The 25,956-nt window shown below is 31.4% G+C and overlaps 1 protein-coding gene and 1 long non-coding RNA gene across 3 annotated transcripts in view; one reads left to right on the forward strand and one right to left on the reverse strand.

Moving 5' to 3' along the window:
* Positions 1 to 3,396: 3,396 nt before the first annotated feature.
* Positions 3,397 to 25,956, forward strand: part of LOC115880055 — a 115,076-nt gene continuing 92,516 nt past the window's right edge. Inside the window, exons 1-4 of one of the 2 annotated variants that reach the window (XM_030897176.1) lie at positions 3,397 to 3,438; positions 19,164 to 19,358; positions 23,540 to 23,768; positions 23,823 to 24,005. In XM_030897176.1, the coding sequence (XP_030753036.1) occupies positions 19,237 to 19,358; positions 23,540 to 23,768; positions 23,823 to 24,005 (534 nt within the window). In that variant the 5' untranslated portion in view covers positions 3,397 to 3,438; positions 19,164 to 19,236. Of the gene's footprint in view, positions 3,439 to 3,474; positions 3,552 to 19,163; positions 19,359 to 23,539; positions 23,769 to 23,822; positions 24,006 to 25,956 lie in introns of those variants that run through there. The other variant, XM_030897177.1, reaches the window with a different exon arrangement.
* Positions 5,235 to 5,520, reverse strand: LOC115880056. The gene is made up of 2 exons (XR_004049800.1): positions 5,454 to 5,520; positions 5,235 to 5,392 (listed from the first exon to the last, which is right to left on the reverse strand). It is a non-coding gene; the product is annotated as an uncharacterized LOC115880056 (long non-coding RNA).

Consider the following 25,956-nt stretch of genomic DNA (forward strand, 5'->3'; position numbering starts at 1 on the left):
AATTACATTAACTACATGTAATGTAGTTTATGTAGTTTTTAAAAGTAACATGTAGTTTTTCGAACCCTGCGGTATCCATCTTTCAGAGTTGGCCACCCTGACAAGAGTTAGGTTATTGTATGATAAATAAAAACACTAACCAAAACCTCTGTCCAGTGTTGCCAGTATGGGCGCTTTAGCGCCAATTGGGCGATCTGAGACAGTGAAATGGCGCCCTAAATTTTAAATTGGCGGTGGGCGACCAGTTGGGCGCTTAGGATAAATAATTTCGGCGATTTGGGCGACCTCCTTATAATAAAAGTAAATCGCCATAAACTTTTATTATACACCTATAGGTTCCTTTTTTATTATATACCTATATCTTTTATTATATGTATACCTATAGGTATACCTAATGTTTATTACCAAACACTTTCGCTCAGATTTTCAAAATGTTATAGTTACCGCGAGCAAAAGGCAAATGAAAAATCCTCGAAATTTTGAATATCCCGTAAAAAACGATTGTACCTACCTTGTAAAAAAGTGCTTAAAGTCTCTAGATATACAGGATAAGTATTAAATAAGTGCAAATATTTTAAGGGCTGGTAGATCTCGATAAAATTTTTATTTATTATTTGTATATTTTTTTTTGTGCTTTTGTTTGTTTTGTAAACACTTTGTCGATGAAGTTATTAATTTTAGCTTTTTGTATAATAAAGCGTTGTTTATTATTATTATTATTAAAAGAAACATATATTTTCTCTTTACCGTTTTTCAAGTCTAAAATAACCGATTTATTTTACTTTGAAAATTTAAAAAAATATATTTTTTTTCTTAAATTTTGAGAACCACTGGATCTTTTCTGTTTTTTTTTTCTTGTAAATTTAATCTACTCCCTTTGTTGTCATATTATCAAGAAATTATGTTTTTTAACTAAAAAAAATTCCAAATTTTCAATTTTTTTTTCGCAAAAAACCTCATCGGTCGAAATATACTACTCCTTAAATTATTTGTACTTATTTAAGACTCACCCTGTATATATATCCAATATCTAGGGTCTTCAGTGTGCCCATAGTGGGCGATTTGGGCGATTTCTAGGGGACAATTTGGCGCTTTACGAAATAAAAATACTGACAACACTGCCTCTGCCAAAACCAAATTATTGATCAGATCAATGCCTTCTATTAAAAGATCAGCCTACGGGCGGACTTTTGTTTACTTCATCAGCTGTACATACTTAGATATTGGGTTAGATTCCGTTTCATATTTTGTCGGTTGATTTTTGGTTTTAACTCTTTGATTTTTGGTATTATTTATTATTGTAGTGCAAAAAACTAATTATTTTGGTGTTGAAGTGACATAAACTACTACCAGATATATGGTCACTCTCGGTTTCGCATAAAAAAATAGAAATTTTAAAAATTACACGTTGTGCAAGTGATTTAACCTAAAAGTGCCCATACATTTTTTACTTATCGTGATTTTTGTGTGTGTTTTTTAAGACTCTAACAATTCATCAATAAAGCTTAAGTGGAGTGTGTTATTGGTGCTATGCCTCATCTTTGTTGTGTTCCTGGTGGAAAGGATAGTTACTAAGGATAGTTATTATACTAGGCAGCCTAAAGTGTCCGGAAGAGCAAGAAAAGTGGGTACGAGTTATAAATCAAGAGAATTTTATTGAAAATATCTTTAATAAATTTAAAAATAATATTCTCCCATGATGGTATTAATGAAACTGGACAATTATGTTTATTTTATTCATATTGTGGAATCTCCACTCCAAGTGTTGCTGGTTCAGCTTCGATAGATTCAAACACGTAAGTAGGTATTATGATCTAGGGAAAAATAAAGAATATGTGTATTAGAGATCATGAAAAAGATTATTATTTTGAGTTCAAATTTTAAAAAAGATTTTTGTAAAAACAAGACTGATACAGTTTAAAAGAAGAATGTGTTTTTGTTTGATAATATATAATGTATGTTAAGCATAACATATATTTGTTCAGTAATTTTTAATGAATAGTATTGATTATTTATAATACCAAATTAATATCAAATATTTAAGTGATGGCTGAATACAATATGAATAAAATAACAATAAAATTGGTATATTTGCATAATACAAAATTAAGTTTTAAGAATAAAGGTGTTACTAAAAATACTAAGAAATTCATATTTCTTTTGTTTTAATTGGTCTAATGTTATTTACATTTTACGTAAGAATTATACCGTATCATCGAAAAAATCGGCGTCTAGTTGGCTTGAAATGAACATCGATGACATTCCCTAAATAACTGTACACATAAAATAATTAACTAGAATTTTACAATCTTGGAAAATTTGATATTCTTGAACCTTGATTCTAAATATTCTAAATTTTTTGATTTTCTTGAATTTAGGTTCGGGAAAAACGCTGATTGATTTTTTCATTTGGTTTTTCATTATTTTTATTTGGTTTAAAAAAACGGTTCGGCTAACATTATAGCCTCAATCAGTGTTGTGTCATATGAAAAAAATAGTGTCGAATATAATCCAAAAATTGCATATAAAATATGCACACCACGCACATAATGTTTACTGCGTACTCCATAGTCAATGTAGATAATTTTAGTGTTAAGAATAATAATTTTAAAAAATATGTGGTCATCTTTTTGATAAGTTTATATTAGTTTATTAATTGCAGTAAACATTATGAGGTGTGAATTATATTGTATATGTAATTTTTTGGATTATATTCGACACTATTTTTCTCATATGACACAACACTGTGAAGGCTATAGTTAGCCGAAACGTTTTTTTTTAACCAAATAAAAATAATGAAAACCAAATGAAAACTTAATCAGCGTTTTTCCCGAACCTAAAATCCCAAGAAAATCAAAAATTTTAGAATAATTTAACATATAAAATGCCAGCGATCTTCATTTCATAGCCATCGCTGACGCCTTTTTAGATAATATTGTATTATTTGTAAATATAATTTTTCGAACATTGATACTTGCAAAATATACATATAAATTTTGTGAATGCAAATAATAATACATCACTATTAGTAGATATTCAATGTTTTTTGTTAAATTAGATCGATTTTCAAACCCCAAAATTTAAAATATATTTACATTTTACGCATTATCTTATGTACCTATACATTATTTGTACATTGTAAAACATTTGCTGCATATGTATGGTTCATAGTTTATTTGCCAAAGTATTTATTACTATAAATAGGTATATATGTTGTAGTTATTAACTGTATATTATGTATATTTCATTTAAACTATATCATTTTTAAAATACAAACCAAAAATCTGAGGAATAATTATGTTTTCCATGTATTCTACAACATATTTATTAATCCGTTATATCTAACTAGCGTGACGTCATAAATCTCGCCCGTAGGCTGATCTTTTAATAGAAGGCATTGATCAGATCGAAAAAGTATGTTTATTTAGGCTGATCTAGGTAAGTTCTGTATTTTACTATATATTATGTGAAGATATTTCATTGAAGGTATTTTTTAACTCTCTCAAATTGGAAATACCCTTCTTTCTTGTTTCTAATAACTCTAAAGGAAGGTAAGAACTAGGTAGGAAGTGAATTTTTTGTTTTCATGTTATACATATTCGAGAATTGCCAGAATTACCAAGATTATGAATATATAATTAAATTTGTTTAATAAATGAAATTAAAATAGTATAAACTTTTCAAGTTTATTATCTATATAATAAACTTAAGTCTATCCTATCCAATCAAATTAGAGGGTTCTCTTGGAAAAAAGTGGTGGAAACGGTGGAACGTGCCGAAACGTAGGTAACATAAAAGATAACGTGCGGAGTATAAACTTGATTTTCATGCATCCGTTAAGCTTGATTTTCATACATAATTTTATTGGTAGAATTTAAAGATTTTGATTGGTTTGAAAATAACGCAGTTTTTAAATTTATTGCATTTTCATGCCTCCCTTTGTCGGATATACATTGGTCATAGACGTTGGTGTTATTTTATATTTTCCGTTTCCATAACGATTTTGCTTTTTTACTTATATTTTTATTATTGTTAGATTAAATTTGTCAAAAAAGTGTCAAAACGTCCGTTATCATATGAACTGGTCCGTTGACGGTCTGAAGTAAAATATTAACGGATGAAAAGTGGCGCGAAAACGCTATGACCAATCAGAACACCGTCGGACCAACGTACCAACGTATAACGGATGCATGAAAATCAAGCTTTAAGTTTGATTTTCATGCATCCGTTGTCCGACGATACGTTGATACGATATTAATTTTATTGGTTGTATTTAAAGGCTTCGATTGGTTAATCGTTTCTAACCAATCGAACCCTTTAAATACAACCAATGAAATTAATATCGTATCAACGTATCGTCGGACAACGGATGCATGAAAATCAAGCTTAAGCCGGAGTCTCATGCATCCGAAATCCGATGACACGACGGTGCTCCTATTGGTCGAAATATTTTGACACCAATTTTTATCCGATAATTTTAACTAACCGTCCGACGTCGTATAAAGTTAAATTTTGTTTAACTTTTGTACGATATCGTGTGTTTTTTAACTTCACTTTTTTTGAAAACATTTGTTTTTAAAAACAAGTTAGTGGGAAGTGGGCAATTTCGGGATATTTGGCGAGGAAGTTATTTTTATAAGTGTTTCTCCAATAAAACATGACATGAATCTCTATTCAGTGCAGCAGAAAAATGTCAAAACTGTCAAATTTCGGAACGAACTTTCGGATGTATGTGACAGGCTTTTTTTATTTCACAGGACAACTTCAAATTTCGGATGTCGTACCATCGGATTTCGGATGCATGAGACTCCGGCTTTATACGTTGGTACGTTGGTCCGACGGTGCTCTGATTGGTCATAGCGTTTTCGCGCCACTTTTCATCCTTTAATATTTTACTTCAGCCCGTCAACGGACCCGTTCATACGATAACGGACGTTTTGACAAATTTAATCTTACAATAATAAAAGTATAAGTAAAATAGCAAAATCGTTATGGAATCGAAAATATAAAATAACACCAACGTATATCCGATAAACGGAGGCATGAAAATGCAATAAATTTAAAAACTGCGTTATTTTCTAACCAATCAAAGTCTTTAAATTCTACCAATAAAATTAATATCGTATCAACGTATCGTCGGACAACGGATGCATGAATATCAAGCTTTAAAGACTCCGCACTTGTTTTCTCTCGAAATTTGACAGAAATACTGGCAAAATAAAATATTACTACGGCTTTTTTAATAATTATATTATTGCTTCATGTTTCTAAATCATGTTTTTAATATAAATCAATTCAATAATATCGTCGTCATCGGGCTCGGCATCGGTATCTACCTCGTCAAAGAGTCGTTGAAGATATTCCTGTTCTTTTACATAGTCCATAGCACACTCTAAAAATACATAATTTTGCTCAGTAATCAAGCAAACACAAATAAAAAAGAAGATACTCACCTCAAAAATGTTGCAATAAGGATAACCTGCGGAGTGTCACTCCGCAAATGACAAATATTCGAGAACTAAGAAGTGTTCTAACCTCACTATTTAACAGTATTTTCGTAACGTCAAATGCAACAGCTACTCAGGCGCAGTACGTTAAAGTCGGTAGAATTCGTCAAATATCGGGAAAATTCTGAACGCGCGGTGTCATGCTCCGCACGTTATCTCTCGAAGGCTATGGTCTTGATTTGTTCAGTTGACATGAAAAATAAGTATCCTCAAGTATCCTAGGGTAATTGTTGCATATACGGGTTTCGGCTATTTTTGGACTAAAGAGAAATTGTGTTTCTTTAAGTATTTTTTCAACCAAACAAACTTACGGGACCGGGGAGCGAATAGGGGTGCTGGGCGGGGTAAAAACAATATTCTGATTAAAGATACTCATAATACAACCATTTTACAATCCTTTAATTAAGCTTTTAATGTAAATTTTCTTCAAAAAAACTGAAAAACTGTTTTATTCAGAAATTATTGGCAGTTTACATCAGGTTACATTGAAGGATATGCTGACGGTATTGAAGGTTGAATTTTGACAAACATTAGGTACTCATACACCAGCGTTCTTTCCTGTAATTCTTTCCTTATGCGTTCTTTCTTGTCAAAAAATTGAAAGGAAAGAACGAAGGTCCAATCCCACTAACACAAACGCAATCTTGTTGAATTTCCTGTCAGTTTTTACTGTAAGACTGGCCTGTTCTTTTTTGAAGGAGTTATATTCCTTGCAAAGCCCACTAACATAAAATACCTTTCGTTGCAGTTTTTAAAGGATTTAGTTTGTTGTACTGTAAATGTGACACGATTATTAAAATTTTCCCGCTAGATGATCATTTTACTAAGGATCGTGAGATTTGACTTTTATAAAATTTGTGTTGTGCAATACAAGTAAACAAGTGGTGTGAATAATAATATTAATATTTATTTTTATTATTATTAAACTATTAATATTAAGATGAAACCTAAAAGAATAATTGCAATTGCTGTATTTAATATTGCAATTGAAGTTTTGTTTAAGAAAAAGCAGAAACGCCGCATGTGATCAAAGAAGTGGCTTCAGAAACGGAAAATGTACAGCAATATGTATCTGTTACGAGAATTACGGACAAGTGAGCCTACCGATTTCCAAAATTATTTAAGAATGGATTCTAATAACATTTGATGAACTGTTAAAATTAGTTAGTCCATACATACAAAAATTCATCGTAATTAATTCGTAAAACACTAACTAGCTAATAAATATTTAAGACTTAAAAACTACCTGGCGTTTTAACAACAGACTTTCCTAACAGGAGAGAACACACGGATATCATCTCTCAAATGAAATGACCCCAAACCACTAATACAAATTTTTTACACGTTTTATCTTGTCGGGCTGGAACGCCAGTAGATCCTGACAAGAAAGACGGAAGGTGCATGTGTCGTGCATATACCCACTAACTGGCGTTCTTTCCAGCGGGATTAGACATTCCTGCAGGAAAGAACGCTGGTGTATGGGTACCTATTGTGAATTGATGCATAGTTGTCAAATCAGCTAGTAAATTGTCCGGAATTTTTTTTCAGAGGGAAAAATGACGTCATAGGTTTTAAAATGTTTTATTTATTTTTTTACTTACTTTAGTTTAACATATTGGCTAAATCTCCACCAGCGCCAGCGGTATAGAGAATTGCTTAGTTATAGCTCTAGCAATGAAAACACACTGAGCGGGTTGATTGGTTTGGTTTTGGTTGGTTTGGTTTAGATTGGGTTGGTCTTGTTTGGTTTGATTCTTTGTTTTTTTTTCTATGTTAGAAAATGTTTTGTCTTATTTTACCAAAATTGCATTTTTCCTCAACTCAAGCTCTTTATGTTTGTCTTAACAGCATTAGAAATAGAAAATTTCTTAATTTTGAGGGCCATAAAGTGAAACGGATCCCAAATGGCACTAAGAATATAATAAACTATTTTGTAATCTAGTGAAAAAGAAGAAAACACAAAACAAAACAAAACACAAGAGTAAAACCAAAGCCATCAAAACACGCGTAACGGTCTATTTTTGCTACACATATAAAAAATTTAAAGAAAATTCAGTGGGACTGGCAACATTGCTTTCCTTTCTGTCGGTGTCATTTCAAATCAAGTGTTAAAATTCTCATAACGTCAGATAACGTCAAATATTAAATTAAAATATTTTGAAATACCGTGCATAATCTATATTTTCTCTCTTCTTTTAAATGGAAAATGCGATTTTTCTATATTTGTATGTCATGTTTTACCCAGTTTGTACGCTTTTACCCCGCCTAGCACCCCTATTCGCTCCCCGGTCCCGTAAGTTTGTTGGGTTGAAAAAATACTTAAAGAAACACAGTTTCTCTTCTCCCCCAGCGTATTTACAATCTCTAAGGTCAATAGAATGTGAGTATATAATTTTTTCCCATATAATACAAAAATAGCCGAAAACCGTATATGCAACTGTTGCACGGTTGCTCGACCGCCGCTCGACTCAGGAGGACCAAAAGATGGTAAAATTCTTGGAATTTTTTCAGATTTTCGCATATAGTTCCGAAACGTTGCGTTCTAGCCAATATTTCACTATTAGAAAAATTAAAGAACATTAAATTCTGGCGTATTATGAGTATTAATTCGTTCAATTCGGTCCAGTAGTATGGCAGAAATCGAAAGATGAAAAATGGTGATATTTACCGATTTTGACGATAAACATATTAAAGTGCCATTCAAACGTTCGTCACATAGAAATAGCCATTCTAAATAATAAACCATACAATGAAAGTTGCAGAGTCTCAAATTAGCTTTTACATCAAGTAATACATGCCGAGGAAATGAAAATGTTCGCATTCCATCCAACACTCCATGAAATTATTTAAAAAGTGGTATTCCTAATTAAACTAAAACGCATGTAGATTTAATTAACATTAAAATTATTATATATGTACTAAATTTTGTTAATATTACATAATATATAGGTACCAAGTATTGTTCTTAAACCACAATCACGATAATGTCTAGATCTTCGTGGCGTGTTCATTCTTGTAAAAAGTTTATCATTGAAATAGAAACCTAAAAACTAAAAGTTTTTTTGTCAGTAACCTTTTACTTGTAAAACAAATTTACCTAACGAAATTTTGCGCCTGGCAAATTTGTTTTGGAAGTAAAAAGCAACTTACAACACCTTGTGAGCGTTTGCATTCTACGCAGCGTTGTTTTCAATGAATCGTGGATCGTGGCATATTCTTACAAATACGCTTGGAAGTTGAGGGCCCATAGTCGCTCACATTTGGATAACGAATCTCTTTCCAAAAAATTTTCCTGTCCAAAATTTTGACAAACTTTATTTTCCCTTGTTGATACAATGATGACGTGATATCACATCCACTGAGAGCATTCAGGAACAGAATGTTTGATATTAAGTCTCTGGGAGTGTACAAATTAGTTTTCTTCCCACCCTTCCCAGGCTTCATTGTGGTGGCAATCTTTAAGGTGGTGGGTGCTAAAGCTGTGAGTAGGACCAACAGATCCGTGTCATCTCCAACAATTAGTACTAATGGATAACTCAGTGATAAGGCAATTGCAGTCAGTAACGAGGAGTCAGCATCTTCCTCTGCTACTTATATAATAAATCCTTCATCATCTAGCTTTTTATAAAGCATGCTAATTAGAAGTTTCTTATTAACGGTCTTTGGATAAGAAATGCTCTTTTGAAGTGGCAAAACTAGTAAAAATAACAGTTTTTAAACATCAATTTTAGCTATAGTCTGTGAAACGAATAACTTTGAATTTGATAGTTCCCGCGGGCTTTTATAGTGTTAATTTTATTAGGTTAGCAACTTGCGGCCATGCTGACGCAATGCTGTCTCTAATAGCCTCGGAGTGAGATTTATGACGTCACGCTAACATAATTATTCCTTATATTTGACTGTGGCTGAAATCGTACTCCATAGTCAATGTAGATAGTTTTAGTGTTAAGAATAATAATTTTAAAAAATATGTGGTCATCTTTTGACAAGTTTATATTAGTTTATTAATTGCAGTAAACATTATGTGGTTTGTGGTGTGAATATTTTATATGCAATTTTTTGAATTATATTCGACACTATTTTTTTTATATGACACAACACTGATGAAGGCTATAATGTTAGCCGAAACGTTTTTTTAAACCAAAAAAAAAATAATGAAAAACCAAATGAAAACTTAATCAGCATTTTTCCCGAACCTAAATCCCAAGAAAATAAAAAATTTTAGAATAATTTTACATTATAAAATGACAGCGATCTTTATTTCATAGCCATCGCTGACGCATTTTTTTCTATGATATTGTATTTTTTCTATGATATTGACAAAAAAAATAATGAAAAACCAAATGAAAACTTAATCAGCATTTTTCCCGAACCTAAATCCCAAGAAAATCAAAAATTTTAGAATCATTTTACATTATAAAATGACAGCGATCTTTATTTCATAGCCATCGCTGACGCATTTTTTTCTATATTGTATTATTTGCAAATATAATTTTTCGAACATTGATACTTGCAAAATATATGAACATATAAATTTTGTGAATGCAAATAATAATACATCACTATTCGTATATATTGAATGTTTTTTGTTAAATTAGATCGATTTTCAAACCCCAAAATTTAAAATATATTTTACATTTTACCCATTATCTTATGTACCTATTCATTATTTGTATATTGTAAAACATTTGCTGCATTTGTATGGTTCATAGTTTATTTGCCAAAGTATTTATTACTATAAATAGGTATATATTATATTTATTAACTGTATATTATGTATTTTTCATGTAAACTATATCATTTTTAAATACAAACCAAAAATACGAGGAATACCGTTTTCCATGGATTCTACAACATATTTATTAATCCGTATCTAATTAGCGTGACATCATAAATCTCGCTCCGAGGCTGTTCTATTAGAGACGGCATTGGTCTGATATTTAGAAATGTCAAAAGCGGATGACATTTTACTTTTGACAATTATGCCATTTCGTGTTGATTTTTGCAAGAAGAGGAAGAACTGTCACTTGTTTTATTATTTTCCTTTTCTATTTCACGAAAGTAAAAAGAGCTACCTATCTGATTTGTTCAGGCACTCAATTTAAAGAATACTTTCACTAACTTTTTTGATAGAGGATAGAGGTAATTTTATCAATGACTAAAGAATCCAAGGACAAATAACACCCGAGAGCAAATTGTGACGATGCCATCAAACAGTGCCGTGGCACATATTTTTCTTAACCTAGCTGTTTGAAGCAATATTTATATTTTTTGATAATTGTTTTGACTACGCCTATGGTGTATCATCCTAATTAATTACGAAAAAAACGTATTAAAATGTTAACAAAAGGTACAAAACTAGTATCGACGTATAGCACATATCAAGTACATATAGATGTTAATTGAAATTGAAGAATAATTATCGAATTCAATAAGAAAACGCTAAAAAGTTGGAGTGGACTGTTTATTTACCTATGAAACGTAACTCCTGGCTCTTTCTTATCGCTGCTGCTTTTAACTTGAAAGCTGAACAACTAATCACCATTATAATAAAGTTTATACAAAGTTTACTACACACAAACTATTAAAAATCGCTAAAATTGTCGCTGGTGACCAAATGATGACTCATTGTTTGCCACCAAAACAAAAAAAAGGTCACAAATTCTGCTGCAGCCCGTATAGGGGCGTTACATGTCCTTATATTCTTTAGTCATTGCATTTTCTAGACTATATACTACTGAACCGAATTGAACAAATTGATACCCATTCTACGCAGAATGGTTAGCCGACGGAACGCGAAAATTTTTATTTTCTCGGCGTATATTAATTAACATAAAATGCTAATTTCATGCTCTATAACTTTTATTGTATCGTTTATGATTTAGAATAATCGTTTCCATGTGAAGAACGTTTAAATGTCACTTTAGTGCGTTTATCAGCAAAACAGGAAAATATCACCATTCTTCATCTTTCAATTTCTGCCATACTACTGGACTGAATTGAACGAATTGGTACTCATTATACGCCAGAATTTAATGTTCTTTAATTTTTCTAATAGTGAAATATTGGCTAGAACGCAACGTTTCGGAATTATAGGCAAATATCTGAAAAAAGTCCAAGAATTTTACCATCTTTTGGTCCTCCTGAGTCGAGCGGCGGTCGAGCAACCGTGCAAAACTAGGATACTTATTTTTCATGTCAACTGAATAAATCAAAGCCATAATTAGCTTTCCAACACTTGTTTCCTTATAATAGATCTTATTTGACTGGCCTAATATTACTACCTAGTTCTTACCTTACCGAGGAAGATGCGTTTTGTGTTATACTAGATGATATATCACCTTATTTTTTCTCTTGTAGTTTATGTCGGTTTTATTTATTTCAATACAGCTTCTGAAATTGAATTGATATGTCGGTAAAAAAACTATATACATATATTTTAAATCATATTTAACTACTTCGTTTATACATATACTCACGATACACGATTTACGTGTATCGTGCATATACTGTTAGTAGTAGTTTTTAACAAAAAAGTTAGAAGTTAGAAGATAATAAATTTTGCATAATTTATGAAAATTTCTTTATACATATGAAGCGTCAAGTTGCAAAACCTGTCTTATCCTAAAAACGTTGTTTTTAGATAATACGCAAAAATTGTTTTAGCAAATGTTTGAAGTGTGATTTGACCAAAAACGTGTCCATTATGTGAAATCATTGTTTTGGATCTATTTTTTCTCGAAATTAAAATTTATATTTAATTTTTAAAGAGAAAAAAACAAAAATAATTCCGATGATTGATACTATACTTATCTTGATTGCTATTACCTAGACCAACCTTTATAAAAAAAAAATTAAAAAAAATCTATATTTGTAGGACTCGAACCTAGTACATTCAAACCTAGTACGCCTTACCAATGGCAATCGAAATAAAAAGGCAATCAAAACACGCCGTAGACGTATTTTGATTGGCCTTGGTTAATCTCTTTAGTTATTTTTTTTTTGTTTAGATTTCACGTGAAATACCCGACCGAGTATCGCTTAGGCGTTTTTGCGCATGCTCACTTTAAAAATACTTCGGCACGAGATGCTGTCTGCACGCTTAAGCTTGATTTTCATGCATCCGTTATCCGACGATACGATGACGCGCTATTAATTGTTATTGGGTTAGTTGTTAGGTTAAAATTTTCAATGTCTGCGTTCATCGGATGTACAATTTGCTTGTGATCGGTGTCATTTTATATTTTCATTTCCATTACGATTTCGCTGTTTTACTTATAGACTAAGAGCTAGCAACGTTTTCGAGAGAGAATTTTAAGAAAGCTGCAGTGGGATTCCGTAAGCTACGTAGCAAGAAATTTCTTGCCTAGCCTATGTTATTTCTATACGATTGATGAGTCACTAGACAGGAAATATGTTTACAGAATCGCACTGCTGTACTGGAACTCTGTAACTAAATAACTATCGGTAGCGATGGAGAATACTGACCTTGGCCGTACAAACTAAACGGCAAGCGACATTGTTCTTCATCGCTACTGATCGCTATTTCGTTACAGAGTTCCACCCCTGGTCTTTAATATATCTTTTGTATATATACTCTCCCGAACAGAGTGCGAACCGTCTGGCTGCTGGTAGACGTTACGTTTACTACTTCGCATCACAAATTCGCCCTTCCTGTATTTCAGGAACTAAGGAGGCTAGGACAAACATATGTGTAGCATATTTAGTTTCATACAAAAATTAGTAAAGTAATGTGAAAATCTTATCATTGTATCTCTATTCATAAACGAGAAATCCCACAAAACACGAAAATGGGATACCCTGTACAGATGTAATGCCCAGTAGTAAACCGCAGAAGTCTACCGGCAGCCAGACGGCCCGCACTTTGGGCAGGAGAGCATAGCAAAAGATATATTAAAGAACCTGCTTTCTTAAAATTCTCGTTTTCCCGACGTTGCTAGCTCTTGTACAATTATATTTTTATTAAAGTTAGATAGGTGAGATTATATGCATCCGTAATGCGTCGTCTGTCGTTCCGCCACTCCAATCATATTTAAGTATGATCTGTCATTTTTCAGATAAACCAATAAAATTGCATACAATCAACGATGAACGACGCATTACGGATGCATGTAAACACAGGCTAAAATATTTGCGGATGAAAAGCGGCGCGAAAACGCTATGACCAATCAGAACGGCATAGGACTATCGCACAGTGTTGTGAAAATGGCTATGGAAAATGGCCATTTTGGGACAAAAATCCTAGAGCTTTCAAATCAGTCTTTTTAATTCATTTTGACAGTAGATGATACAAAGAAAAGATGGATAATATGAGGTAGAAATGTTGCCAATAATTATTACTGTCAACGGTTTAATACATAAAAACTTACCTGATATGCTGAGGCGTTTGGGATTACGGAGATCAGTCCTGGTTCTATTGAAAAAAGCTGCAATTCTGGGCACTACAGCAATTGTGAGACGGTTTCCTAACTAATATAAAACCCAAAAAAAATATAGGGTGATTCAAAATTGAGTACACATATTTTAAGGGCGTATTCACGAGAATACTAAGAAAATTTTTTAATACAATCGTTTGTCCTAACTTGTTTCGTTTTCTAGATACAGGGTCTATTGCGTTATCTTAAAAAAAAACTCAAAAAGTGCATGTTAGTAGCAGCAACGGATAACAAATTTATAATGTCCAAATTAATATAAGACCTCGTATAAGACTACTTATACAGGGTGAGTGTCCTACGATGTTCTCTATGGGTATCTCGGAAACTATTGGAGATAGAGAGTCGGTTAAATGGGGAAAGAATTGCAGTTTTGTAGGGTCATAAACATGCGCCTTTCAGATTTTTGAAAAAGTTCATGGCTTACTAGGTATTTCGAAAAAAACAAATTTTGGCTATTTTAAAAATTGTCCCTAATTCCATTATAATCTATTTTAGACAGTGATGTAAATTTACCGTAATTTATAATTTTGGTTATTTACGTTATCTGTGAAATCAATCCTGGTTCCGAGGCTGTATTACCGGTGCTTTGAGCATGTGAGTGTTTTACCTTAGGCAGGTTGCTAGCCTTACCTAAGAACCCTCCTCCTTTATCCGGGCTTGGGACCGGCAGTGACAACTGTGAGCTACTCAATCCACCCACAGCTGCCCCAGGCGGAGTTCTATACCCCATGGCAGAAGACCTAGTGGACGACCACCTAAACGTTGGCAAGACAGTTGGCAACCTCGCAAGAGTTGCTTAGACGAGGAGGAAACCGGAACTAAACAGGCGATACGCCTTCTAAAAGAAGAAGAAGGTTATTTACGGTGGTAATTTATGAGTTTCTATTACCAAAATTAATTACCATCGTAAAAAATGTTAAGGGTAAATTACTGTGGTAATCTACCGTAATATATTTTTGGTAATTTACTGTATAAATTACCGTAATTTACGGTAAATTACAAGTAAGTTTGGAATTTATAGAAATTATAAGAAAATTGACAATGTTTCTGTAATGTTTTGCGAAACAAAACACAGTAAATGATTTTGGAATGAAAATACGGGGAGTGGGGTGTAGGTGGCAGGGTGAGGTATATAAGTAGTTACTGTTTGAATTATTTTTTTCTTTAATAAAAAGGGGAGGTATTCATTTTTTGTCATCATTTAATAACAAGAAGAACAGAACAACATAAAACATAGACTCACACTAACACTAACCCAATCCATTTATTCCATACATATTAAAAAAATAAATACCTAAATTACTAAATAACGTAAAAATTCAAGTACAACTACTACATCTAGTCAGCTATCCTTTGCACGTGCAATTCGTCGCTCGAGTGTAAAAAGCCTATTTTTGATTATGCTTATGCCGACATTTTTTTATGCCGGATAGAAAAATGTAAAGGTAACAATTTGTTGCTGTATGTACGGGTAGGTAGAGGGTCATCATGCGTATGAGCGTATGACTAATTTTAGCGTGTTCGCATTAGATTATAATAATATGGTAAATAACAGCCTGAATTAACTGTTTTTGCTATCCAGAAACCTGGGTAATTTACCCGTAAAGTACGAGTAGAATTTATTTGGTAAACTACCAATAAATTATGGAAAATAATCTTTGGTTAATTTACGGTAAATTACCGTAAAGCAACGACGATTGAACTTGTTTCCATGGCTAACTAAGTGAAATTAGTCAAGAAAGATAAGAATTGGCTATAACTCGGTAATTTTGTGAAAAAAAAAACATATAGCTTATATCGCTGAAAAGCTTTAAAAAATGGCGCTTTTTATGAAGTCATGGCCAATGAGGAAAATGCATGTTTTTAAATACTTAATGGTTTTAAAAAATAGTTCATATAATTACGAATTGAACAAAAAAAAATCGTGGATATCGGTTAAGAAATGCCTCTAATATAAAATAATTAAATATTGTTAATTTAAATGGCCGGGCTCTTTACCGCGCCTTGCCGCTGTGACGTCACCCGCCGTTCTTCTGGTTGAGTGGAGCCAGACGCGTGTTTATTTTACACAGTTTGCTTTTAAACCACATTTTAAACGCTGTTGAATCCGAGTCAAAATTTTAGTTATTTGTGTTAATTAATACATAATTAGTAATTAGTGATATTTATAAATAGTAATGGATGAGCGAAAATTGGTGCAAGGCGATGAGAAGAGATGAAAAGAAAAACGTGAAATTGCCCTCTATTTCTACGATTTATTATTGTGAAGATCATTTCGATGTAAGTTCATATATTTATGTATATTGTCTTACATAGGTATATGAAATTTGAATGTGCAGGGTTATTCATTATATTTTGACACCCACCTACAGCCTTAACTGCAAGTTTTAGAAGAAAACATTAAATACAAAAGTTGCAAGGTTTTTCATATACTCTCTGTTTAGAAAGGAAATAAAGAAATTATTGTAATATACTCGAGAAAATAGAAATGCCTGCTAAAATAAAACACGTGGTACGAGGTCGGCTTACCTTGGAGGGTTGTAGTCTTCTCCTGGGTGGCCACCCTGTATCTGGATCAGGAACAACTACTTGCACGAGTAAACGGTACCGAATTGGTAGGACCTTTTGAAGATTTAAAATAAAGTTATTTGCGGCGGCGGCGGTTAGCACGTTGAATTGATCTTTCGATAGATGCGGTTCTTGCGGGATCTTTCGATCAAGTGTGTTGTGGTCCAAGGTTAATTGACGCAGGCGTGTTTCAGCCCTTTGGAATAACCTCCCTAGTACCACATATGCGTATACAATAAATAATAGAATAAATTAATATTGAATTTAAAATTAAAAGAGATAAAATTAAATATATTTTGAGAGTTTCCTAAACACTCTCTTTTAAAAATAATTCTAGTTATATAGGGTGTCTCAAAAAAAGTTGTTCCAGAATATTGTAGGTATTTTTCGTGCATAATTTCCTATACCTATCTTCAACTGTTTACGAAATATTGACAGTTGAAAAGCGGCCATTTTAACACTTTGATAAGCTCTAAAATCTGAACCAAATGAGATCGGGGAAAATGGTTTGCATATTCCTATCCTAGTTTTTCATAAGCTACTGAATGATACTAACTTCGAATTTAAGCGGAACAAAAGTTAAAGTTAGTGTTATTAGATAGCTTATGAAAAACTAGAGTAGAAATGTGCAAACCTTTATCCTCGATCTCTCTTGACTTAGATTATAGAGCTTGTCAAAAAGGAAAATGGCCGCTTTTCAACTGTCAATATTTCGTAAACATTTGAAGATAGGTATAGGATATTATACATGAAATATATCTAGAATATCTAGAAATTTCCGAAGAATCCAAAAATATATAGGGTGTTTCGCTTAAAAAAGTAACTTAATTTTGGTGTTTGCTTATGGGACACCTTGTATAATATTAATTCATTACTGATAAAAAATCAATTAATTTCCTATAATTTCGTAAAAAAAACAATCTTTAAAAATAACAAGGATAAGGGGGGTGTCAATATACAAAAAAAACTTTCTTTTTCACGCTATGCTCTGGAGTTATTTTTCCACTAAACAAATATTTTTGTCTCTTTTCACCTTCTACATAACCTACAGCATTATCTCCATACGTCTCCCTACCTGATCTGAAAAATAAGTTTATAACATTAATTTATAACTATATAAAAGTTCGTAACAGTAGGTACCTACTTATACTTAAATATGCCTCAGTAGTACAAAGAATAAATGTTACATACCTCTCTGTTTTTTTCCTCGTAATTCAGCACCAATAAATTGGGAATTTGTATTTATAAAAGCAGCCAACATAAAAGCATCGACTTTTGGCAAGTTATCTGATTGTGCTTTTACAAAACCGGAATCTGCCATCACTTAAAAAATTCTCAGAACACACAACACACACAAATAATAACTGCACAATAAAAGCATAAAAAGCTCCTTCAATCAACGCTAAAAGCAAAAAAATGAGTACGCCACCTAAATACGTACATAAACGGAACACGTCTGGCTGCTGCTGGCGCGCGTCGACGAGAACGGCGGGTGACGTCAGACCAATAGAATATCGTTTCAATTCGCGAGACGTCGTTTGCGTTATCCATAGTATTTTAATGGTCCGTTTTATAAAATTGTGGTATTTCTTTCAAGAAAAAAGTTTTTTTTGCATTTACACATATTTATTCTAATAAATTGAACAGTTTCTGACGAAAAATTAAATATATGCATCTTCCTCATTATGGTTTCCATTTAAAAAAACATATATTTGTGTCATATGTCAAAAATGGCTTTAGAAAAAATCGGAGAACACAAACTCTTTACGGATGTGATTGTCTACAACTTTTATCTGAAAACTTTTTGTCTAAAATAGATTATAATGGAATTAGGGACAATTTTTAAAATAGCCAAAATTTATTTTTTTCGAAATATGTAGTAAGCCATAAACTTTTTCAAATATCTGAAAGGCGCATATTTATGACCCCACAAAACTGCAATTCTTTCCCCATTTAACCGACTCTCTATGTCCAGTAGTTTCCAAGATACCCATAAAGAACATCGTAGGAAACTCACCCTGTATACAAAATCTGTTCGATACGTTTTTTTACGTTTTTTTAAAGCTTACTTAAAGTTTGATACTTTTATTTTATACTTTCTGAGCTACGATAGGTTTAATTTTTTTGTAAAATTAGGGTGATGAACTCGATTTCTGTTATCTATTTTTAATACACTTACCTTCACTAACGGCAAATACATATAGCAAAATAAAACTTATATTAATGCTAATAAAGAAACAATCTGCTACTAAAGTGACAGCAAAAAACGTTGGACACTAATTGCTTTATCTAGTAATTTTTTTATAGAAATATAAACAAATTTTTGTGACCTGAAGGCATTCCAGGTAATTTTTTGCTTTTTTATATTTTTATATAAAGTACGAATATTTTACTGCTAAAATAACCCATTTTTTAAATTCGAATTTAAATTTGGATTTTCGTCTTTTTGTCCATGGGCCGCAACACTGTGCATCGTATCAACGGATAACGGAGCTTAGTGTAATCTGCACATGACAAGCACCGTACAATATTGTATTTCTAACAGAAATACAATATAAATGTGTATCTTTGTGTTAATTAATAAAGTTAATAATTATAGATTAATAATTAAAGCTAAGTTAATTATTTTCAGCTTGTCCTATAAAGACGTTTAAAAGTATCAACAGATTCTCTACTTTCGAAATATTTTTTTTGTGAGAAAGAAAATGTTTCGCCTTCCTGTAGAGATATGGTCTTTAATATTTAAAGATCTCTGGAGAAGTGATTTAATAAATTTTTGTGAAGCTTTTAACGAGCTGGACTACTTGCTGGGAGAAAATATAATCAAGTATGACTACCACATTCTTGTGACTACTAATATTCGATTGATGAACTCTACAGGGTCCGGCAATAGTGCGTCGGGCATCGGTAGCTCCTAAAATAAAAAAAAACTGGGGAAAATCTAGTGCAAACCTAAAGTATGTACGAGGATGTATTTCAGGAAAATATTTTAATTTCTATAGGGTGGCTCAAAAAAGCGGGATGATTTTTTTAAAATGGAACACCCTGTATATTATTGCATTTTTGGCTTCCTTTCAGATCACTTTACATAATCCTATGATATGATTAAATATTTTTCGATAGTTTTAAAAATATTAATAAATAAATACAAAAAATATATATTAGCCTTTTTTAAGAAAATGATTAAAAAATACAAGAATTGTCCTGAAATCAAAACTGTATTAGGTATATATTTACTTTAGATGGTCTGCACTTATTTTGCTATAAATACGGTAATGGAAATCATACAGGATGTTCAAAATTCTATATCAAGCTTTATGAACATTTTTTGTATTTAAAGTATTTTAAAATTTTTAATGGTTTCGCAGATACACGAAGTATTATTTCATATGGCTCCTTCAACGGTAAAATAGGAGAGAAAAATTATTGGGTGGCTTTGATAAAAATTTACTGTGGAAAATGCCATATGAAATATAAAACCGTGAATATCTGCGAAACAGTTAAAAATTTTGAAATCCATTTAAAAAAAAACGAAGAAAAAATATTTTATATTTAAGAAAGTTTGACATAGAATTTTTAACATCCTGTATGATTGACGATTACCATATTTATAGCAAAGTAGGTGCAGACCATCTAAAGTACATACCTAATATAGTTTTGATTTTGGACAGTTCTTGTATTTTTAATATTTTTTTTAAGAAAGGCTGAAAAATACACAGGATGGCGCACCTCATTCGCCTCGGTTGATTATACGAAAACGGAAAGATGTAGAGAGAAAATATTTTATAGGTATATGTGGGAAGGCAATGTGCACAATTTAAAATTATTTTGAAATGTATAGGGTGTGTCAGAACTAAGATCCATACCAAAGTTATATTTTTTCTTATGAAACACCAGGTATTTTATTTTATTTTTGGATTCTTGGGCATAAAATAAGGCATTTATTATAAGGGTTTAATATGTTTAAATGCTTTGGTTTTTGAGATATTTAAAGATTTTTAAATTGCATGCTATAATAAAAAAGTTTGTCAACACCCTGTACATTAATTTTCAGAGTTAATTCTTGTGCTCACTTTGAAGCCAGAGAAATAAACTTTACTAAAAAACTCTATTGCTTTCTAAAATGTATACAGGGGTATCAAAAATTGCTGGTCTATTTTAAATATTTATTTTACATAAAAACTTCGTTATAATACTATGTATTTTTTTAAATAAGTCGAAGCAGATTTAAATGCTTTTTCAAACTATATTAGGGTTTCCTATACCTATCTAGCTCAGATTTTGAATAAAAAGCAATTTTTCAATAAAATGGCAATCAAGAAGTCTGGTGTCGCCATGGCAATTTGCTAGTGACAGTAGCTATTTTGAAAATCGACATTTGTTTATGGACTTCATTTAAATTTATAACAGTTTACTTTTATTTAATTTACTTACAATAGTTTAATAAGTATTTATTATTTTCGTATATATATATGTATTTATTTATTATTTATTATTCATCAATGAGAGGTTTCTGCCTAATAGGTTTTTCATATACCACACTATCAGCTCGATAGTTTTTCAAGGAACGCTTGTCAAGAAAATTCCTATTTGTATATCTTTGAGCATAAACCCTTCAGGCCACATAAAATATGTGTCCTCACAAAATGTTTGTGGGTTATTACAAAATAAAATCATTAGTAAACATATCCATTTCTTCCGCCAGCAGATACTGCTTCATTTTTCTTGATAAAATAATAAATACTTACTTATTAACTTTATTGTAGGTAAATTAAATAAAAATAAACCTGTTATATAAATTTAAATAAGGTCCATAAACTAATATCGATTTTGAAAATAGCTACTAAGTGTCACTAGAAAATTGCCATGGCGACGCCAGCCATCTTGATTACAATTTTATTGAAAAATCGCTTTTTATTCAAAATCTGAGCCAGATAGGTATAGAAAACCCTAATATAGTTTGAAAGAGCATTTAAATCTGCTTCGACTTATTTAAAAAAGTACATAGTGTTGTATTTGAAATAACGAAGTTTTTGTGCAAAATAAATACTTAAAATAGACCAGCAATTTTTGATACCCTGTATACATTTTAGGAAGCAATACAGTTTTTTAGTAAAGTTTATTTTTCTGTCCTAAAACTCAGCACAAGAATTAATTCTGAAAAGTAATGTACAAGGTTTTGACAAACTTTTTTATTATGGCATGCATACTTAATTATCTTTAAATATCTCAAAAACCAAAGCTTTTAAACATATTAAACCCTTATAATAAATGCCTTATTTTATGTCCAAGAATCCAAAAATGAAATAAAATACCGGGTGTTCCATAAGAAGAAATATAAAAAAAAACTTTGGTTTGCTAGATCTTAGTTCAGACACACCCTGCACATTCCAAAATAATTTTAAATTATGCACCATTACCTTCCCACATATCCCCATAAAATATTTTGTTTCTACATCTTTTCGTTTTCGTATAATCAACCGAGGCGAATGAGGTGCGCCAACCTGTATATTTTTTATTTATTTATTAATATCTCTGAAACTATCGAAAAATATTTAATCATATCTTAGGATTATTAAAGTGATCTGAAAGGAAGCCAAAAATGCAATAATATACAGGGTGTTCTATTTAAAAAATCATCCCCATCCACTAACACTTTTTTGAACCACCTTGTAGAAGTTAAAATATTTTCCTGAAATACATCCTAGTACATACTTTAGGTTTGCAGTTGAATAAAATTCCCAGGTTTTTCGTTCTAGGAGCTACAGATGCCCGACTCACTATTGCCGGACCGCGTATTTCCATAATATACCATGTAGAGAGCATAAGGTCTCTAAACCTCGTCCCCAAGCTTAGTTCAATAGTGAAGATGTCTCTAACGCGGTATAGAATGAAATTGTGGGAAATGCGCCAAAATCGGGTATAATTCGTAGTTCACAGTCGCATTACTGGCGTAACTTTTGATAGCATAAACAGTAATTTTCATTTACGTAAAATAGTATATATCTGTTCTTTATCATTACATTAAAAACATAATAACAAATATAAAACAAAATATCAACAAAAAGAACATTTATTTATTAAATAATGTATATAGTATATTAATTTCTTTAAAATATAAGACACTTAAAAGAAAAAAAAAATAATAAACATTGCTATTTCCGGCTGTTAAACTGCAATGCTTAGTCTTAATTACAAGTAATAAAATAGTAATGTTTTTTTGGCATTTGGAGTATTTTCGGTAATATTTTTGTTGAAGCTATTTTTTTTTCTTTTTGAGTCTGTTCTCTTCTGAAGGCTTTCCTGATGTGCCTTTTTTTGCGAGCGCAAATCACAAGTTCTTCTGGATAAAACTGGTTGTACTTTAATACACTTGGTTTTTTTACAGTTTATTGTGATATTTGTAGAATTGTTTTTAACTGCCGCTATGTATCAATATTTAATGATGTGACTATATTATTAAAGCATGTTAATATTTCTAGCATCTGATTACTTTTCTATTTCTGTGTTATTTTTCTATATTTGTTTTCTATAAAACATGCTGAGCTTCAAAACTTTTTTCTCTAAATCTTTGAGGTCCGACAAATAATATAAGTCTAGCGTTACTTACAGCTGTTAACTCTTGTGAAGCTGAACCATTATACATATCGAGCATTTTACTTCATGTTTTGTTAACATAATCTCTAACACACTGTTTTCTGATGCACCTAATGCTTGTTGACAATTTGCGGTCGCAAACTGGCTAATTCAACGCAAAATACAAGAAGTCACTAAGAATACACGCGTGGCTTATATCACGTTGTAACGCTGAGAACTCTACTCAATACTATACCGCATTTGCCACCATTATCCTATTCCATTCTATACCGCGTTAGAGACGTTTTCAATATGTCTTCAGTGCTGAAATAAGCTTGAGGGCGGGGCTTAGAGACCTTATGCTCTCTACATGGTATATTATGGAAATACGCTGCCGGACCCTGTATATACTGAAGGTATTTTTGTTTTAAGGAAATTTGATGCGCAAGGAAGCTACAAGTTTGCTGATGTCAATTTCGTTAAATATATGTTTGAAAACGTGCAATATCATCATATCAGGGCTTTAAACATAAATAATCTTTACTGGGTACCGCTAGATGATTTAAGAAATTTACTGAGCTTTTTACCTAAATTAGAAGAACTATATGCCTTGGAAACTAATTTAGGTTTAAAAAGAGAAGATGTGAAACTTTATGGAAATGTATGTACAATGTATATTCCTATTTTATTATCGCAGAATTATTTTATATTTTAGCTTAGGGCATTAGCGGTTTGTGTATCACGAAATGATTATAATAAATCAGATAGCCTTGACAATAATTTAGTAAAGGATCATTTGTGCCATGTGCAGAGATTTTGTCTTAAATTTACAGTGGAAGTGCGACACCGAGATTTAATTGAAGTTTTTACAAACATGTCTGCTTTAAGAGAAATATGGGTAATATGTGTTTTTATAGAATGTTCAGGCCATCGTTAAACGTCACGTCGTATATTGTCGAACTCTCTCAATTACTTGACAACCAGATGAAAGATTGGGGACGTTGGGCACGTTCAGGGAACACAGCCGCTGACATTCAGCGTAGAATTTCGCTGACCAGCAGCTTACGATATTCTCTAAACAGCACAAAGCAGCAGAAAGAACAAGAAAGAGTACCTGTCTCATGCGCTCTCTGTCTAGTATAAAAAATTGAGAGAAATATAAATAAATCGTCTTCGTCAAATCGGTCTATAATCGATCGAATAAAAATTATTTTGAAAAATAAAAAATTACTGACTGATCATTTAATAAATGAAAATATATTATTTGACAATACAACATTAAATTTCTAAAAATAACAGTTTATAAATAATTTTACTTATACACCTAAACAAAACAACTTAAAATAACAGGAACTGGCACCTTTTACGCATTTTTTTTGAAGGTATGGTACAAATAAAATTACTGAAGGTGTGTAAATACCCTACAATAAAAAAAACGACGCCAGGGGTGATGTGGAGGTAAATATTGCTGTTATTTTATAAGTAAACTTATATAGGGAATATTATCGATCGTCATTTCTAAGCCAATTGGGGGCAATTTTTTTTCGATCAGACGGTATAATTACAATCAAAAGTTTTTTATCCTGATCTAGATTTTTTCAGAGTAGTACGAGTTTTTTTTTTAATTTCATTGTATTTAAAAAACTCGACTTGAGATGGAAATCAAGTAGAATTTTCTTTATTTCTTTAACTTCCTCGATCTCTATTTACAATTATTGTCTTTTTCGAACGTTTTAGATTAACCTACTGCTCTGTAACTTTTTTGACAACAAATATCTCCTATTTTTTAAGGATTCTATTAACTACGATCCACTATAAACTTCAACAAACCATAAAAAGTAAACTGAGAAAATTAAAGTTATTTTACATTAATTGACCACAGATAAGGAAATAGATTAAGGCTGACTTGTCTCAGCCTAAATATTAGAAGTGTCTATCGGGAGACTTTCATCCGAGTTCTACGCATGCGCAGTAAGCATATTTCTGTTGATGTATCTAATCTCAAAATAATACACATGCACAATTTGGCACAAATTGTGTAACAAATTAGATAATATATATATATATATATATATATATATATATATATATATATATATATATATATATATATATATATATATATATATATATATATATAATATAATATATATTTATATTATAATATAATATAAAAATAAAATCATCAAATAAAAGTATCAATAAATGATTATGAATTTATGTTTTTAATGTATATGAATGATAATATTATGATCCGATCACAATGATAATACCTTACTTCACAATCTCCATTAAGTATCTTTCTTCTATTTTACACATAATTCACATCATTGGAATTTTGATATTCGTCAATATAAATCTAAAAATTTTAAAATATAAAATTAATCATAGAATTTGTATTGTTACTGTACCAAAGATACTGTTGCTACATTTACCTGAAATAGGAGAAAATCGAGTAGAATGATATCATAACTCCATGCTGTTTTTGAAGATGCGCTAAAAGACCTTTATCAGTAGGAAAGGATACAAAGCAGCCTTCTAAACATTTATAAATATTTAACTGTCCTTTATACACAACTTCAGTGAAAAAGAGATTAGAAAAAACAAGGTTAGAAAAAATATAAAATAAATATAAATAAATAGTATTTATAGAAATATGGCAACATCTGCTACCTGCGCATGCGTAGTATCAATGATGAAAGTCTCCCGATAGACACTTCTTAAATATTTACCGCTGAAAATTTTGCACAGCGGCTGACTATTGCTGTTCGTCAGAATAGACCGTTTAGGGAAATCGCTTACTCAGCCGCTGACCGTCCTTGAACGCGCCCGTTATTACTGCTTTTTAG

This window comes from Sitophilus oryzae, unplaced genomic scaffold (genome assembly GCF_002938485.1).
Source record: "Sitophilus oryzae breed Bouriz unplaced genomic scaffold, Soryzae_2.0 scaffold_1614_pilon_pilon, whole genome shotgun sequence".
In the NCBI taxonomy this organism is placed as follows: Eukaryota; Metazoa; Arthropoda; class Insecta; order Coleoptera; family Curculionidae; genus Sitophilus; species Sitophilus oryzae.